The 18,775-nt window shown below is 57.1% G+C and overlaps 1 protein-coding gene across 3 annotated transcripts in view; it reads left to right on the top strand.

Annotated features, from left to right (window-relative positions):
• Window positions 1-18,775, top strand: part of SIM2 (SIM bHLH transcription factor 2) — a gene marked incomplete at both ends in the record, with an annotated part of 41,364 nt that overhangs the window by 336 nt on the left and 22,253 nt on the right. For all 3 annotated transcript variants that reach the window (XM_081086438.1, XM_081086439.1, XM_081086440.1), the window contains 3 exons: window positions 7,560-7,642; window positions 10,658-10,747; window positions 18,437-18,545. In XM_081086438.1, the coding sequence (XP_080942564.1) occupies window positions 7,560-7,642; window positions 10,658-10,747; window positions 18,437-18,545 (282 nt within the window). The remainder of the gene's footprint in view (window positions 1-7,559; window positions 7,643-10,657; window positions 10,748-18,436; window positions 18,546-18,775) is intronic.

The following is an 18,775-nucleotide window of genomic DNA, read 5'->3' on the forward strand; positions in this document are numbered from 1 at the left end:
CTTGGCGCCCCGAGACCAAACCACCTCCTGGCCTAGGGCTGGGCGGACGGGATCTGATCTGTGAGCGCGCTGCTCCATCCTGCCGACCTCCACCCCTCCCCTTCCCTTTCTTCACCTCGTGCCCTTTTACTCTTTCCTTCTTTCACTTGTCTCGCTCCTTCCGCGGAGGGGAGCGTGTGCGCCCCGCGGGAGTGGAGGCGCCCATGTCCGGCCTGTAGGCCCCGTGCTCGCAGAGCGCCGGGGGCCGGCCTCGGACTCGGCCTCTCTGATGCCCTTCTCTGCTCACCTTCCTGGGGCTGGGCCTCCGGAGGTCAGGGTATGAAGAGGGCGAGTGCTGAGCCCGGAGCAGGCGGGAGAGAGAGCCAGGCGATGAGTGGGAAATGGCAGGCAGGCCCGAGCAGTCTTGTTTCCGGATTGGGATTACAAACCCACAGGGGCAGGTGCCATGGGGCAAGGGTCTCCGGAATGCAGGGTCCGCAGACTCGTGGCGGTGGGAAATGCTGGCGTGTTTCGGCCGGCATTCTCTGCTGCACTGGCCTGCGGGCGACCCAGTGACCACGGCAGCCGGCGGGCACCGCGGGACTGGGAGGCCTGGTCACCGCACCTTTGCTTTGGGTCATCCGGGTGGTTCTGAACCAAGGCCCCTGCAGTGGCTGTGTGCCCTGGGGGATTGTGGCTGCCTAGCGCCAGAAACCCCACACTTGGCGTGATGGGTGCCCAGGACCTCCAGCCGCCAGCCGAGCGTCCACGGGGCTGAGTCGGCTCAGAGCCCCAGAAACCCCGAGTGAGTAGGGAGCCAACCTCAGCGGCAGGGCATGGAGGGTCTCTGCAGAGCGCGACAGGTGTCCTCCGCAGCCAGCTCCTGGGCCACTGAGGCCGCACTGGCCAGAGATGGGCCCAGCCGGCCCAGCTGTAAGCTCAGCACTTTCACCTCGGTGCTGAGCTTGCTACAGTCTCCTCCGGGTCTGGAGCTGCACTGCACACCACCACCACCTCCGGGTGGAGCGGTGAGGGCCACGGCCAGCTCAGCTCTCAGCTCGGCCTCCAGCTTGCTCCGTGGCTGAGGAGCCGGGAGCCGGAAGCAATGGCCTGGCCTCCGGGTGCCTCCCAGCTGGGCCTGCAGCCGCTGGGCGCTTTCCTCCGGGGAGCAGAAGCCCAAGGCCGCCTGCCTCCTTTCCCTTCCAACCCTGACCGCGGGAGGAGCGGCTGGGCCGACGGCTATTTGTCCGCCAACAGGGACCCTTCCACCCAGAAGCAAAGGTGATCCCCCTGCAGTTGAGGTTTCCGTGAAAATTCGAAGAGGATCAGGTTTTACACTAGCCAGATCGGATCCTTCACACCCGGGAAGCAGGGTGCCAACCAGTGTGTCCCCTTGAGCTGTTTTGTTTTTTTTTAATCCGAATGCTACAGAGAGGTGTGGGCCCAGACAAGGGCGCCCACCTCCTCTGCCCCCATTGGGAATTATATACAAAGAAACAATCCGAAGATCTATTTCATGATTGGTTGCCAACAGATTTCAAATAAGCCAGAAATGAAGCAGAAGGGAGGTCTGAAGGAGGAGGGCTGATTGGAAGCTGTAGGCTGTTCGGGGGAATTTCCAGGAAAACCTGCTAAGAATTAGGAAGCTGCGGGTCTGCTGCTGCTGGTAGTTAAACGGGGGCTCTACGTTCCACCCTGGAAACCAGTCTCCAGGTGTCTGGGCCCAGAATTGCGTGGCCCTGAGCCTGCTGCCGGCCCCTGCGGTTCAGTAGTGGCCTGGCTGTGAGCCTCAGGGGTGATGGGAGGTTGGAATTCCAGGAGCATCCGGGAGGGAGCTGCTGGCCCTAGAGTGTTGGAAAGGGCCTGACCCTGCTGGGGAGCCATCCCCAGGGGATATGGAGGGGGTGGTTCTGACCCGACTCTCCTGCAGCGCCGGAGGGGGGGTGCTGGCCTGGAGGGTGGACAGGCAGCCTCTGGACTCATCTTTGCACCCAGAGGCCTCTGGGCGGCTGCACTGTTTTCCCTCAAATCAGTTTTGGGACAAGGAGTTGCGACGCAGGTGCCAGGGGAGTTTAGAAAGCGCTCAATTATGCAAAATGACTGGCTTGCCCTGCAGTAGCTCCCAAGGGCCGTGCGAAGAGGCGCTGTAATTGATTTAACCTGCTCTGGGGTTAGGGCCTGCACGGGGGATGTGGTTCCAGATTGGAGGGAGGCAGCAGAGAGCCACGGGGTCAGGGCGCAAGCATCCGGCGGGTTTTCGGGCCACAGCCGTCCTGGGTGGTGCGAAGCTCCCTGATCTGCAGGGCTCTCGGCCTCCCATGGATAGACACCCAGCAGAACCAACCTGCAAAGCACGCCTTGCTGCTCCGTAGCCCCAGAGCAGGCAGGACCCTGGGAAGAGGACTTCGGGAGTCAGAAATAGAGCAGCAGAAGCCGAAGGAACCACAGGACTCTCCAGAGGAATCTTTCATAGGAGGGTTCCCCCAGGCCCCACAGGGAGGGCAAGAGCAAGCCTGTGCCTGGCTCTCCCTTCCATCCTGAGTCCCAGGGGCAGGAGGAGGGAATGGGGAGCCCAGAGGGGGTCAGAGGGAGGCGGCAGGAGCTGGGCCTTTCATGGCTCCGCTCTGTCAAGCTGCCCCACTAGACCTGGGTCTCCTTGTCTGTGAAATGGGCTGCACAGGATCCCTGAGATCCGTGCGAGGAGCCTGGCTGGGTGGGTGGAAGTCGTTCTGACCCCAGCTTCCTATGAGCTCACTGCCTGCGTGTCCCCAGCCACAGGCGACTTCCACGGGGCAGAGTGCCTCACTCAGTGGACCCCCCAGTGGCAAGACTCGCTATTTTCTGGACTCGCACATTTCCTCCCCTAAGACTAAGAAGTGGGGGCCAGATGGGTAGGGAAGAGGGCAGAAGAGCAAGGCTGGCTCTTGAAATGGACTCATGAAAACTTTGAGTTATGGGTGGTTGGGGAGGCGGGGGCGCAGGGCTCAGGGAGGCACTGGGGCCCAGGGTCTGCCTGCCCTCCTTGCAGTATGGCCTTTCCTCCAGGAGAGCCGGAAGCACCCAGGGTGGACGCACGCTGCTGCTGTCCATAGCGGCTGGCCGTGCCCAGGGCCAGCTCTGCCATTGGGTGCTGGGCAGTGGCTGCAGGAGGCCCCACAGCACTGGAACTGCAGGGACTCCTCTGCCTAACCCTTGGCCTAACCCTCCTTCCCTGGAGCAGAGGTTTGAGCTCCTTGGGTGGGGAGGGGGGAGGGAGGGGAAGCCCATGCAAGTCCCGGTCAGGGCCCGCAGGAGGAACTGGCCAGAGGCCCAGGTCAGGAATGGAGTTGGGAAGTGAGGCTGACCTCCCCACCCCCAGGCCTGAGGACCCAGTCTGTGTGGGTGCAAGATGGGGAGGACCTGGAAGCTTTATCTCAGCCTTTTGCTTAAAGAAGCGAAAGCCTCATTCGCACACAACAGAAGCGGGTTTGGAGGCCTGGTTACTCCGGTGTGGGGTCTGTGTGTGTTTAGATTTAGGCAGCCCCCCCATTCCTGCCCCCCAAACCCCCATTCCAGCGCCAGGGAGGAGGGGGCCGTCTTAGAAATTGTCATCGGAATCTAAACGTTTTGATTCAGAGGATTTGGTGAGAACAGACACCCCTGAACAGACGTGGGTTACAGAGCTAGGGCCTTCCTATATGCAACCCAAAATAATGTTGTTTTTTAAAAAATAGACTTAGTTTTTAGAATTCGGGCTTTTGTACCCTCTCCCATCTCTACTTGGGAGCCTGCCAGGCCAGGCCGTGTGCCTGGGTCCCAGAGGGGAAGCTCCAAGCTCGGACGCAGAGCAGACACTCGGCCTGGTGGGGGGCGGTCTGAGCCGAGGGTGTGCTCGGGGCTGGCACTTGGAGGCGGAACTGGAGCTCAGGGCAGCGTATTCAGTCCCGGGGACTCGGACTCGGGGTGCACACGCAGGCCTGGCCCTGTCGCTGTGCTGTGGCGGATGCTCCATCCCACCCTTAGTTCTGAGCATGGGGGGGGGGGGCGGGGATCTTGCATCTGTTTTCTGACCACTGACAACACAGGCCAGCACGGCAGGGCGAGCTGGAAGCCCCCTTCCCTCCCCTACCCCGGGTGCTTGCATAGCCTTTTTGGGGCACCCCTACCTACCACCCCCCCCCATACACACACACCTGGCCCCTGCAGTGGTGTGACTGACGGTTTGGAGTAAGGCTGGGATTTGCAGGGAGCCCAGGGAGATGCAGCATCCAAGGCAGGAGAAGGGCGAAGAGCGAGCAGCAAGGCCAGAGGCCCACGCTCTTCACACAGCCTCCCCAGCCTGCTGTCCCGGGGTGTGTGTGTGTGGGGGGGGGGGTTGCTCGAGCCCTGCCTGTATGTGTGTGTGTGGGGGGCTCATGGTTGGGAGTGACAGGCAGTAGATGCTAGCTCCCCGGCTTGGGGACGGATGGCAGTGGAGAGGCGGGCCCAGCAGCAGCCAGCCCTTACAGCCCCCCTCCTTCTTGACTTTGGAGTGTTTGTAAGTGGAGAGTGAGAACTTGTGTCTTCAGATGGCCCCCAGTCATGGGGAGGCCAGGCTCCCCCATGTCACATCCCCTTTCTGGGAGAGGGGGTAGTCCTGGGGGGAGGGGAGGCAGAGGCGAAGGCTGGAGGCAGGGAAGGGGTGGGAGAGGGAGAGGAGGCCAGACCACCGGGGTGGCAGCCGCAGCTGGACTGGCTCTCTGCTTGGCACCTGTGAGTTTAGCTCATTCCCTCCCCCAACACCCCCACTTCACAGGTGAGACATAAAGGCTGCTGGCCAGGGGACTAGCCCATCCAGGCCGGCCCAGCTGGCATCTGTGAAGGAGGGAGGAGGCAGGGGGGGGTGAAGCCCTGGTGTCCCCTGGGAAAGCGTCTTATCTGTGTGGCCCTGGAGGCCCAGTGGGTGCTAAGAGCTGGTTGCTGGCTGGCTGAGCGTCGGAAGGAGGGACCTTAGAAAGCTTCCATGGCAGTGGGGGGCGGGGGTTTACACTGAGCAGCGAGCCCAGCTGAGTGCAAGGCATGGGCGCCCACAAACCCTGGAAGGCAGAGGGCAGGGGATGCCTGGGCCCTTTCCCCCTCCCCGCTGACCTGGTGGGATTCCCGCAGCAACAGTGAGTCCTCCCCCTCCCCCCACAGTTTCCCTGCTGTAGGCCAGAGGGACCCAGACCCTGGTGGCTGGGAAGCCACAGGTGGGCTTAGGACTCTGGCTGGGCTGCTGCCCTCACTGAGCGGGAGGCTCCCAGGTTTGGGCAGGACAGCCGGCCACAGGCTGACACTCTTGGAAGAGCTCAGCCCCCCTCCCCCATTTTTCTTTCAAAGCCCTTTCTTATGTCCAGATAAGGGCGCACACACACACACACACACACACACAGCACCTCACTTTTGGGGTACATACTGGTTACAAACCTTACTTTATTAATCTTGCCTTCTGCCCAAAGTAGGTTTTTATAGGCCGAGTAAAAAGGCCTCGCCCACTGTGGTTTCTAATGGAAGAGCTGGCAGCCCTCACCCCGGGTGGGGTGCACAGGGGATCCTGGGTGGGGTGACACAGGGCGGGATGCGAGGGAAACTTCTCGCCCCCACCCCGCCTCCACTCCCACCACCAGGGCTGGAAGGAGGTTCTGACCACATCTCCCTGGCCAGCGCTGGGGGATGAGAGTGAGGGGAGGGACAGGCTCTGCCAGTGGCAGGTCATCTGAATTCCTCAGAAATTGTCCAGGGCACCCTGTCACCCAGGGCAGGTTCCCAGGTGAGGCCAGAGCCTCCCACAAGGCTGTTGGGGGGGGGGGGTCTGGTGTAGGGGCCATTCCCAAGGGTGTAGACCTTCCCAGGTCACTGGGCAGGGATCCTTCCAGAAGCCAAGGCCAGGGGGACCACCGAGCCTGGAAGGGCGGGAAAGGACAGTTACCAGGGCACATCTGTCCGTTTTCGGAAAGCTGAATTCCTGGGTCTTTATGAAATTCTTTCTTCATTCAAGCCTGGGCGTGGGGTGGGGTAAATTGTGTCCTTTCGGGTGTGGAGGACGCGCTGCCACTGCCCATGGACAGGCGTTGGGGCCGAGGGCCGGCGGTCACCCCTGGGAGGGGCAGGGCGGAGCGCTGAGGACAGAGGCAGCGCTGCCACGTGGGGAGGCTGAAGGCAGTCACACGGGGGTGGGATGTTTGGAGATGAGCTCCTTCTGGGGGGACCCGGGTAAGCCCCTAATTCCTCGAGCGAGCCCGGGAGGAAAAAGAAAAGGTGGTGGTTTTTCATTTTTTTGCCAAACAAAGTTCCTGGGGAAAGTTTCCACAAAGCCGCTGTGGGGCCCAGGCCGAGGCTCCCTCCCACGGGGGTGCGGTTCCACCCGGTTCCCTCGGGCCAGGGGGAGACCCAAGCGCCTGCCCCAGACTCCCTGTCCATCACTGGCCACCGTCCTCGGGCTTTGGGACCGCGGGACCCGCAGATTCTCTGTGGCTGCGCCAGGTTCCGGGCTCTGGTCCCCAAGAGGGACGTGCAGCGGGCAGGGGGCCGCTCTGGCCCGGAGGTCACCGCCGGGAAGGCGGAAGCGCCAGCGGGACCCACAGCCACCCGCACGTCCGCCCGCGGCTGGGGCGCGTTTTCCCTGGAAGGGACGGGGCCGCAGGCGGACAGCGGCCGTGGCCTCCACCGCCTCGCGTGGGGCGCAGAGGCCGCAGCGCTACCTGGATCGGCCGTCCGCTCCCGCGGAAGGACTTGGGGACCGACGGTCTGTTCCCCCAGGTGCCAGCCTCACCCAGAGGCGCAGAGGGAGCCTGGGCCTGGTCACAGCCTGGGCCGCGGGCGCCCGGAGTGTCTGTGGAGGGCGGTCTCTCCTCGGGGCCTCCTGGAGGTGATGGGGGAGCGGAGGCCTGGGTGGGGCTGATAGGAAACGGAGGGGCTGGGGGACCCCAATATGTGACAGCAGACACCTCCCCGTTAGCGTCGAGGGGCTCTCGCCGCCATCGGCCCGTCACAGTGTCTGGCGCGTTTGGAGCTGCCCCCCCTGCCCCCCCCCCAGCGACCCCCCCTCCCCCGCCCCAGGAGCCCCAGGTAACCTTCCCTCCGCAGCTGGGACTGGACAGGACGGTGCTCCCGGGACCCCGGGGGGTTACTGAAGTGGAAAAAGGATTTTATTTTATTTCATTTTTAAGCAGGAGAAGCTGCCTCCTGGGGCGCGGGCTTTCGGGCGCCTCCTCTTTGGGAAAGTGCAGTCGCGGGCCGCGGGGAGGGAGTGGGGGAGGGCCCAGGGCCATCCTCACGGGTCAAGTCGGTGTCCGCGTTTGGCGGCGAGGACGGCCTCGTTGGACCAAGCAGATTAGGTTGCTTTGTGGCATTTCCCATAATAACAGGCAACTTCAGAGCCGCGAGCACGTGGGCGGCCCACGCGAGCGGCGGGCCAGGCGAGCTGCGGGGCGGGAGGGCTGGGAACCTGGCCTTGGAGGGAACCCGCCCCGGCCTTTTGCACTTTCATTGAGGCCGTGGGGGCGGCCGGGGGGCCGGGAGTGACGGGTTTGGGGCTCGGGCAGGCCCTGCCGGTTACTGATTTGCTCTATCCCCTCACCCAGGTCTAGGAGACGCGTGGGGACAGCCGAGCCGCGCGGGGCCCCTGGACAGCGTCGCCAAGGAGCTGGGGTCGCACTTGCTGCAGGTAGGGGGGTGCCTGGGGGAGGGGGTCATGGCTGCCAGCCGCGCTGGCTGGGCCTGGGTGGTGCTGCCCTGTGACCCCAACCCCCGTGTGGAGGTTTCTTCCCTCCCTTAAGAGCAGGAGGGGACCCACAGGCGGCCACCAGCTGCAGAGGCAGAGGCAGCCCCAGGCGAGAGGCGGTGCCCGGACCTCGGAGCCAGCGGTTCCTCACCCGCCAGCGCTCGCGCTCGCACCCGCACCCGCACCCAGGCCGGTGGGACCTTGTGGACTCAGCTCAACCAGAGCCACCCTGGCCCAGTCCCACACTGTCCATCAGCCCCAGGGACTCTGTCTAGGCCTTAGGGCGCCCCTGGGCATGATTAAATCCTTTCCAATCTTAACTCTCCCGCCCCCCAACATTGTTAGGGAGCCTTGCTCTGTGCCTGAGGCTGTGCCAGGCGCTGGGGCCAGCGGAGCAGGTCAGGGCGCTCTGAACCAGAGTTGTGTGTGTTTGGAAGGGTTGCGTAAAGGAGAGACCCATCGCTGATAGAAGATTAACAGCTGGGATTTACTGAGAGTTTGTTAAGGGCCAGATTCTTTTCAAAATCTTACTGCATTGTCTGGCCTCCCCACCCACCTAGAATGCGCTCTATTCTGAGCTCCATTTTTTTTTTTTAAGAGGAGTCAGTTGAGGCACAGAGAGGTTAAGAAATACGCCCGAGGTCACACAGCAAGTGGGGGCGCGAGGTCAATCCAAATGGTCCAGCGCTTGAGCCCTGGGCTGAGGACGTGCTGCGGCCCCCGGAGGCGCCTGGCTCACGGAGGGAAGGAGCCCTTGTTGGTTTGTGGCCAACCATTTAGCGCCCCCAGTTCAGTCCTCAGCTCTTCGCTGCCCCGAACCTGGGGTTTCCCCCCGCCGGGTCGGGCGCACGGCTGGCCAATTCCAGGGCCAATTCCGAGTCGGCGGCTGGGGCTGGGTTTCAGCCTTTCAAACGCCCTTTCCAGAGCCTCCTCAACGACCCATTCATTCCCCTCCGCCACCCGCCACCCGCCATCCGTCTCTGCCACCGAGAAGTGCCTGCGGAGAGCCACTTTGCATTTCCTCCTGCTATTTTGTGTTTTCCTTAAAAGAGAGAGAGAAAAAGTTGGCGGCGGGACGCGGTGACTTGGGTCGGAGTCAGCCAGGAGCTCCGCGTTGGGAAAAAGCAGATCTTTTCAAAACTCGTTTGCCCGAATGTCCGAGTGTGATTGATGTTTTGAAAATGCGGGCGCCGGGCAGCGCGGGTCCGGGATGTTTGAAACCTGAAGCTTTGAGGACAGGGCGCGGGGTGGCGGCCGCGGGTAATGGTGCTCCTGGAGCCCGTCCCGCGCTGCCCGCCGCCAGGCCCCTCCGGCCGGCCCGGCCCGCGGCATTTTCCACGTTTCATGCTCCTGCGAATGATAAGTGACACTAATATGGGGACAGCTAAGTGCCTGGGAGCCCCGGCGAGAGCCTGGCGGCAGAGTCCACAGACTCTGGTCCCGGCCGCTGCCCGTTCCTGTAGTTAATTCCGCGGGGAGCGCGGAGGAGCGCCCTGGCCGCTTGCACACACGCAGGAGAATCTGAGGCCGTGAAGGCGCACCCAGCTTCTCCATCAAGGATATTATTTTTAGCTACTGCTGGCAACCTGCAGAATTTGATTATGATAATTTTTCTTTTACTCATATGGCTCCCTGTCCGAGACGGTTTCGTTCACGTCTCTCTTTAAGGATTTCGGAGTCAGGCAAGAATGCAAAATGTGCCAAAACGCGGACAGCTTTAGAAAGTGCCCTGTCGTTGATATCTGTGAAACGGCGGCGGCGTTTAACTGGGGGGGAAACAAATGTTGTAGCCGAGTTAGAAACGGGGGAAGTCACGCTTCTAATCAGGATGTTGCTTCCCACCTCAGCGGAGGGAAAGGGAATGAGAGTTTAGCTGGCAAAGAATTTTTGCAACAAAAACTCTGCTTGAGAGAGGAGAATGTCAGGGCATCTTCCAAGTTTCATTTCTGCTACATTCTTGTTAGGTCCCCCTCCAAAGGAGGGGGGGGCGCGGATTTAGGAAAAAAAGCCAAAGGTAATCTGGTTTCAATTACATGCTGTAAAAATAGAATTTGTGGCCAGAAATTAATTTGGAATATTTTTTATGGGGGCAGCATTGTGGGTTGTATGGATCTTTCACCAATTTTATTGCTTTTCTTTGGTCCTGGATCTAAAATATGAATGGGTAAATAAAATGCAGTTTCCTTTTTCAAAAACAACTTAGAGGTGTGTTTTTTTTTTGTCCTTGCCACACATAAATATGTTCAGTACCTTTTTATTTGTCTTCATTACCTCTTATAATTTTACTTTATTTTTTTGAGGGCCATCCAACGCTGGCAAAATCAGAATACCACGTAGGTAGTTTTAATTTTTTTCAGAAATTGATACTTCTTCCACTTGAATTTTGCAAAGGTTATTTGAGATAATTAATTCTGTAGACATAGTCTGTTCAAATAACCCGGTATTTTCTTTTCTGGGGAGTGGTAGTGTTTGGAATTTATTATTCAAATGGTACTTAGCGGTAACTAGAAAATCGTGGCAAATAAAGCATATGTCCTCGCGGTATAAACACTGCCAATTATGACATAAAATGGTCTATATAGTGGTCGATTGTCCCCTAAGTACCATAGAACTCCGGATTTGTGCTAAGTGCTAAAATAACCCCAGACAATAAAGCTACTACATTTAAACTGGGTATGACAGGAATTCTCCCAAGGTTTTGCCTGATTTTTGCGATGTGCGTGTAAGACTGTTTTTACAGCGCTTTAAAGGCGTTTGAAAGCCTGGTGCGGGGACTGCGCTTGGAGCGGTGTAACTTACAGCCCTTCCGGGGCTGCGCCCTGTTGTCTGCGTTTGACAAATCCGTGTTGGTGATAACATTCTGTACAGTCCTCCTCCATCCCAGAGAGGACAGTGAGGAAGGAGGTTTAACCCTAACGTGGACCTGTCATCTCTGACCCGGACACTTTTCTCTTCCAGACCTTGGACGGCTTTGTTTTTGTGGTGGCATCCGATGGCAAAATCATGTACATATCGGAAACAGCCTCCGTCCATCTGGGCCTGTCCCAGGTAGGTGGTACCTGCCTTCATGTGCAGCCTCAGTGCGAAGCGTGTGCTGGTGGACGACCCAGCGTGACCATGTGTTCAGGCACCTGCTGTGGTGAACGAGCGGGATCCCAAATCGCCAAACCTCTTCTCAGGCCCTCCCGCGGGGCTTTCCTTCCCCGTGTGCCCTTCCTTTTTCCTGCGGGGTTAATGACCAGCCCGTCCTGGCGACAGCCAGCCTTGTCCCGAGGTCCGGCTCAGTGGCCGGGACCCTGCGAGCCCCCCGGGGCTCTCTGTCGCTAGCAGGGGCTCCACGGAGGCAGAGCGTCTAGCCCGTGTTCGGCGGCCTGCACCGGGAGTGTCGTTGCTGAGAGAGCGAGTGGCAAGCTGGTGGAGGACGTGGATTTCATGCAGCATGTGCTGCGGGGAGAGAAGGGGGGGATTTATGAGTGTTCACATGGAATTCAGGGTAATTTTTCCGGAGTTTTTCCAGTTCAGCGGTCGTTTCAGTAAAGCATTTTATGTGCTTGTGATAGAAACTCATAAAACGCAGTTTACTACTGTTTTGCACAGCAAGGTCCTGGTTTCCTTAGAACGTTTAAATATTACTGATTTTTCTGGAACCATTTTTTAAAAAGGGGCTCATCCCCCAGAGGGAAGAACAGCACTCGCTTTCCTTATCCGGCCCCAGCGGGGGCTCGCGGGGGAATTTGGCTGCCGCCTGAGCCGGTGGGGTGGCGGGTGGGTCCGGATGGGGGGACGTGAACGGATGGTTGCCACTCGCGTTTCTGAGTTAGCAGGTGTGGAGCAGGGTTCTAAAAGCCACATTTTTTCTTTTTTAACACACGGGGACGAAATGTTTCTTTACGTTGGGAATGATCGGAGCGCGCTTTTCCACCACACTAGAATTGATCAGATGCCGGAAATGGGCTCCCAGGAGGCCCGTGAATGGTTTGTGTTGCACCAGCCCCTTGTGTAGTTGAGCCAAAATAAAACGTGCCAACTAATGGGGCTCAGGTTTTCTCATTGAGAAACGAAATCACCAGCTTGGAAGTCGCATCTGGTGTGTCCCTTTTCTTTTGCTGCCTTTACATTTTTTTAAAACCTGTCATTTGTTTACAGCCTTCTCTTCCAGTGGGTGCCTGTCCCGTCCCCTGCGCCTATGTGTTTGTCATGCAGAGTTCTTTAAAGTGGGTCATCTCAAATCAGAATTGTTTGGTGTTTCCTTTTCTCTTCTTTATGAAATCAGGCCTCCCAGATAAGATGGGCCAGGGCTTGGCTCTTACAGTGTGACGCGTGAGAGTAGTGAGCGTCCTTGCAGAATGGAAAATAGTGTTGGAGACATGAAATTTACTATTTTTTTTTTCTATTTTGAAAAGTTTTTATTCTCTGAATTTCGACCTGGCACTATTTATAATTATTTAAGACCCTTTACTTGTGCCCAGCTGGGTTCTACTCCTGGCTTGACTTAATTTTTCCAGTCATGATTTAGAAAACCTTTGATTAGTCTTTTTTTAAAAAAAAATATATATTTTTTATTGATTTTTTACAGAGAGGAAGGGAGAGAGATAGAGAGTTAGAAACATCGATGAGAGAGAAACATCGATCAGCTGCCTCCTGCACATCTCCTACTGGGGATATGCCCGCAACCCAGGTACATGCCCCTGACCGGAATCGAACCCGGGACCCTTCAGTCCGCAGGCCGACGCTCTATCCACCGAGCCAAACCGGTTTCGGCTGATTAGTCTTATAATGTCACAGACAAGACAAAACATGTCACATACTTTAAAAATGACCGGCCAAACATATTTTAGATTAGGTGGAGTTACTGTTATGGAATAGTAAGTTTAAATCTGAGCTTCCTAGCAGCCAAAGCAAAAAGGGAAATGCATTCAGTTATGTGGTTTTTGTTGTCTGATAGGGCAGCTATTTAACCTCTGGAGTGATAACTTAAGAAAAATAATTCCTCTCTTTCAGGATTGTGGTACGAAACAAATCAAAGGGCCTGTTTTATGTGATGTACGAACTATAGAGAGCTACACAAAGCCAGGCCTCATCACCATTTCATTAGTGTTGCACTTCAAATAGCACAGCGGTTGCCGCAGATGGCATCCACCCTTTGGTGGGCACACCCAGGGCTCTTAGTCACAGGAATGTCCTGCACATCGCGAGGCACTGTGCACAGACCGGCACATTCCAGCTCATTCCGTGGCTGCTCTCTCTCGAACCCCACACCCCTCCCTCAGTCATTTTTCTCTTTAGTGAAAATGACCCAAATATCGGACAAATGACAAATATGCCTCTGTCCACTTTTACCTCCACAGGGGGACAGCTGAGCAGAATCACAATTGAAATTACATTTACTTCTGGTCGTAATACAGACATACGATTTTGTGCTGTGATTTTGAAGGGGGAGGGAACATGTTATACACTACCATTTCCCAAGAGAGACTCAGAGATGCCTTTGGCCTAGATGTTTCCGGAAGTGCCAATCACAGAAAAGGATGTATCAAACTGTGCAGGACAACTGATTTTTTTTTCTTTTTTTTTTCTGATGGCTTTGGCAGGACCGTCTCGGTATTGGTCTTCAGTTACAAAAACACTCGGGCGCAGAAGTGAGCCCCGCGTCGGGGGATGTTCTGTGAGCTGTTAAATAAGAACAGCAAACACTGCCCCTCGAGCCCGCCTCCTGCCCACAATTAGCTGGGCAGCAGGCAGTCTAGGCAGAATCACAGTGTGTATTTTTTTCTGTCTTCTTCACTTAAATAATAAAATAAAGTATCGGAGAGGATGTCAAATACCCAACTTCTCTTTAAAATAATTTTTTTTTTTGCTTTTGGGTTATTGTGTTAGGAAAAAGTCAGGCAAATGTATCAGCCACGAAAACTTTATTAACATAGGCTTACTGAATTTTTTCAAATCACCAGAGAGAAAAATGTTAAGAAAATGTTACCCGGTCGTCTAAGAGTGACCTTCACATAGGTTTCCTGATGAATAGCGATCGGAACCGCTATCATTTCCAGCTTATGTTTACACAGTGCCCTTCTGTGTTCCGGAACTTTCCATGACTCTCCGTGACCTGGTTTCATTACGTGTGCCACCTTTCCCGCTTCTGGGTGAAACGCCGTGGTAGCAGTGTCTGGGGAACAGAAGCCCCTTCCTTGGGTTGCCTTACTGTGTGGTAATTCATAGCAAAGTGGCAGTTTTTTTCCACCTGAACTACCTAAATAACTACCAGTGTTATCGGTTTGAGGGTGTGAAAATGATTGTGTTACAAGCCCTTCGCAATTCAAAGCCTTTTATTAAACTTTTTTAAAAGTTTGGAATAAGAAATCGACTTTGTTTGGAGAGTTCTTAAGTTTATGTTTACTTTCAAATGAGTGAACACAGCGATCCTTACTGTCAAATTTTCATTAAAAAAAAAAAAGAAAAATGACAGAGACAACCGCAAAATGCAAGGTCTCGCCTCGGCCGGCAGCCCAGGCGCTGGGAGACAGAGTGAGCTGCTGGCCGGGCCTTCTGTTCGGTGGGGACACGTCTCACACACAACGATTCACAGAGGCCGACGCATCTCCTTGGCAGAGGCCGCGTTGGGGGAGCACTTGATATTCACACAAGTTGATTAAGTGGTTTATTCCATGGTTTTTGGTTACTGTCATTCACTTATATTTGAAGAAGGAAGAAGGCTCCGGGTACCTGCTGTGTGCTGCCTCCAGCAGTTGTGAGCGTCCAGGTGGTGTGACTTTCCTGACGGAGTCGCACACCCTGTAGGGCCTGTAGGAAGCGCACGGGCATTTTCACATGCGTGTCGCTGCCCCAGACCCCAGGGAAACGCGGGCCTGCGATCGCAGCGGAAGCGCGGCCGTAAAAACAGCCGCTGCTGCTGTTCGGGGCCCGCAGGCCTCGTCCCTTCACTTCTGAAATGAAGAGAAAGGGCAGCGTTTTATGTTTGTTGACATAACATGAACCCTGAAACTCAAACCGCCTTATTTTAAGATGCTTCATTTACCGTAGTCAGCAAAACACCAACAAACCAGGACCGTGCGGGTCTGGAGAGCGGGGTGCCGCCCCCCCCTCTGACCCAGGGTGTCCCCGTTCGGGCAGTTTATCCCGGGCCGTTTTCTTGGCAGGAAGAAAAGCTATTCAGCAAAGTATTAAAAAAGCTCTTGGTAGGAAAGCAGTCCGTTCTGCAGCTCCGGGGCCTGCCCGTGCTGGAGCGGTACATGGAGGGTCTGTGTTAACGCGGCTGATGGATGAGGCCTGGGGTTTTATGGCGGCGGCCGTGATTTCTTTTGCTTCCAGCGCTCCGAGGCGCGCGGACATATGTAAACACAGGAAACGCAGCCGGCTGTGATTCCAGCCAGGTCAGCGTTGCTTTATCATCGCAGACGTGTTCCCGAAAAGCGTTTCCGTGTCAGAGCCTGCTTTACTTCCCCGACAGCCCCCGGGTTTCAGAACTGACCCGAATGTTCGGAAACCAAGCGTCTGGTCCGCGGGCCTTGGCCCCGCTCCTGCTCCAGGCGCAGCGGGCGCGGACGGAGGATGGGGGCAGAGAGGCTGCTCTGGGCCGAAGCCGCGAACGAGACCCCGCAGGCCCAGGGGCAGGGCCTGTGCAAGTACACGAAGCTGTTTCTCTAGCCAGACAGGTTCCCTTTTTCTAAGTAAGACCTTGGAGCAAACCAGAATGATCCCCCTCATCCCCCCCAAAAAAAACAAAGGTAGGGGAGAAATGATAGGCCAACACAAAAATAGTCTATTTGGGCCCTAGCCGGTGTGCTCAGTGGATAGAGCGTCAGCCTGCCGACTGAGGGGTTCCGGATCGGGGTTTTGGTTCTGATTCCAGTCAAGGGCATGTACCCCGGTTGCAGGCTCCTCCCCAGCCGGGCCCTGGTCGGTCGAGCTGGAGGCAAACAATCGATGTGCTTCTCTCACATCCGGTATTTCTCTCTGTCTTTCTCTCTCTCTTCCACTCTCTCTAAAAATCAATGGGAAAATATCCCTGGGTGAGGGTTAAGAAAGAAATTCTATTTTGTTTTAATTATTTTCATTTTTAAAATAAGCCATGGAAATTGGGAATCAATAAAAACAATGACTCCCTTATACCTGACAGCCCACCCGGCGTCTCCCGCTGCCCCAGAAAAAAGGTCGTCCGGTCTCAAGTGACCTGCTTACATGTTCCGGGTTATTTAAATGTAAGGATGAGCAGAAATGACTTGAAGAATGTGCCGTTTTTGCTACTGATTTTTTAACGGCCTCATGTACTAACTTCGAAATATATTTCTTTTTTGTTGATTTCAGAGAGGAAGGGAGAGGGAGAGAGAGAGAGAAACATCAGTGATGAGAGAGGATCATTGATCGGCTGCCTCCTGCACGCCCTCTACTGGGGATCAAGCCCACAACCCGGGCTTGTGCCCATGGCCGGAATCAAACCTGGGACCCTTCAGTCCGCAGGCCGATGCTCTATCCACTGAGCCACACCGGCTAGGGCCTCATGTACTAACTTTGGATGGAGGCGAACATCCATTGGGTCGCTAGGAAAGAGCCAGGCGGGGGTTGGGCAGGGTGGCCTTCTTACAGGATTCTCTCCAAGGCTGTTTGTACAACATTGGAAGGAGACACCCTATATAATAAAAAACTAATATGCAAATTGTCCCCTCGACTGTGAGTTCAACCGGGAGTTTGACCAGGGGACGGGGCGGCCAACTGCCCGTGGCCCCTCCCCCCTGCCGGCTTGGTGGACCCCACCCATGCACGAATTCGTGCACCGGGCCTCTAGTTCTATGAATAACACAGAGACTAGAACTGTGAACAACACCGGGCCAGGGACCAGGTCACTTCCCGGGCCAGGAACGTAATTTGCTCTGACTGAAAGGGCATTTCACGCTTTGGAACAAATTAGAAGCCCTGGCTCAGAGGAGAGGGGTGAATGCCTTCACCTCCCCGTGGTCCCCGGGGAAGAGCTGGTGGCCTCGCTGGTTTGGAAAGGTGGGGACGCTGCCCATTAAGTCTTTGGCCAGTTGTCCTGCTGCGTGAGGTGGCACCATCCAGGCTGCCCCATCATGAGGCCAGGTCCCCTCTGCTCTGCTGAGGGCAAGGAGGCTCCAACAACACACTCAACAGAAATACCGGGGTGGGGGGGGGGAGGCGGGTGGGACCAGCGCTGGCAAACCTGCCCTCGCTCAGCTGGCCCTCCGCCCCGAGCAAGGCTCGGAGTTCTGCACGCCCACCCCAGGGGCCCTGCCACCCTCGGGCAGTGCCCCGCCCACTTTGAGTTTCTTCTCCACTCGGCTCTGGGGGCTCCGCTGGCTGTGGAGGAAGGGCCATCCCTGCGCCGGGCCCCCTGACCCATCCCGGGTGCTCTGGCTCTCCATCCTCTCCTCCAGAGTAGGACCCGCACGGCTGCTCAGGAGGCTGCTCCGTCGGCCGGCGGCAGTTTCTAGAAGGTTGTCCGCCAGTGCCCGTGCCAGGAGGGGAGAGGGGTGAGGGGGCCTGGTCGGGAGCCTGTCATTCCCGATGGTGGCACTCGTGTTTTGGGAATATAGAAACTTCTCGGGGTCGGAAGCGAATTGCTGGGACCCCTGTGTAAAGGTCACCGTGATGGTGGTGTCCTGGCCCCCTGGCCCTGCAAAGCAGGTGCTGCCCATCGTGGCCGCGCCTCCAGGTGTCTGTCCTCTGTGGGGTGTGTCAGGGTTGGGCGGTGTCTGAACCCAGGGTCACATAGCTCCGTGGGGTGGGCCCCAGCCGCACCCGTGGGTGGGAACCGGGGTCAGCACAGTCATCGCGGGCTGGGGAGGCCCGAGCCGTCTCCCTGGCGGTGCCCCGGGAGCAGAGCTACAGGAGAAGGGCGGCCTCAGGACGGGTCGGCTCCTGCCTCTCACCTCCGAGGGGGCGAGGCTCCCGGGACCTCGCTGTGGTCCATGGCTGACCGTCTCCTCAGGCAGCAGGTGTGGGCTCAGCTGCTTTGAGTTGTCTCCTGTAGGGAGGATGCTGCCCAGACCATTAGGGTCCCCACCTCTGACACACCTTTTCTTTTTATTTAATTTAAAAACCATTTTTTAAAAAATATTTTATTGATTTTTTACAGAGAGGAAGGGAGAGGGATAGAGAGTTAGAAACATCAATGAGAGAGAAACATCGATCAGCTGCCTCCTGCACACCCTGCACTGGGGATGTGCCTGCAACCAAGGTACATGCCCTCGACCGGAATCGAACCTGGGACCTTTAAGTCCGCAGGCCGACGCTCTATCCACTGAGCCAAACAGGTTAGGGCAAAAACCATTTTTATTGATTTCAGAGAGGAAGGGAGAGGGAGAGATAGAAACATCAGTGATGAGAGAGAATCATTGATCAGCTGCCTCCTGTGCACCCCAAACTGGGGATCGAGCCAGCAGCCCAGGCATGTGCCCTGACGGGGAATTGAACCCTGACCTCCTGGTTCATAGGTCAGTGCTCAACCGCTGAGCCACCCCGGCTGGGCCATGGCTCACCTTTTTCATCCTTCACTTTCCAGTTCCTCCTGCTCAGGGCTCTGTTTTCAGCTCAGACCTCTCTGTCCTTGCGGAGAGTGTGGGAGAAGGTTTGGAAAAGGCAGGTGTGTCCACGCCGGGAGGAGGGTGGGCGGTCCGCGGAGTCCGGAGTCCTGTCCCTGTGGTCCGCACGACGCCCCCCTCCCCGCAGTCCCGGGAGGACTCCTGACCCCTCCCTCTGCGGCAGGTGGAGCTCACCGGCAACAGCATCTATGAGTACATCCACCCGTCCGACCACGACGAGATGACGGCCGTGCTGGCGGCCCACCAGCCCCTCCACCATCACCTGCTCCAAGGTACGTCTCCTCCCGCCGGACAGAAACCAGCAGGAAAGCCAGGCGGTGCTCTCGGGTGCGACCCGAGGGTCTCGCTCCCCGCGCTGCCCGGCCAGGGCCTCAGCCAGCCCGCGCTCCCACCAGGCGGGGTTGGCCTTCGCGCCTCTGTCCGTCTGGTGGCTGTGATGGGTGCTGGTGGGGGTGAAGCGGGTAGCCCAGGGCTACTCCCTAACGGGCTCTGGGCTGTGCAT

This window comes from Myotis nattereri, assembly GCF_964212035.1.
Source record: "Myotis nattereri genome assembly, chromosome: 3".
Taxonomy (NCBI): domain Eukaryota; kingdom Metazoa; phylum Chordata; class Mammalia; order Chiroptera; family Vespertilionidae; genus Myotis; species Myotis nattereri.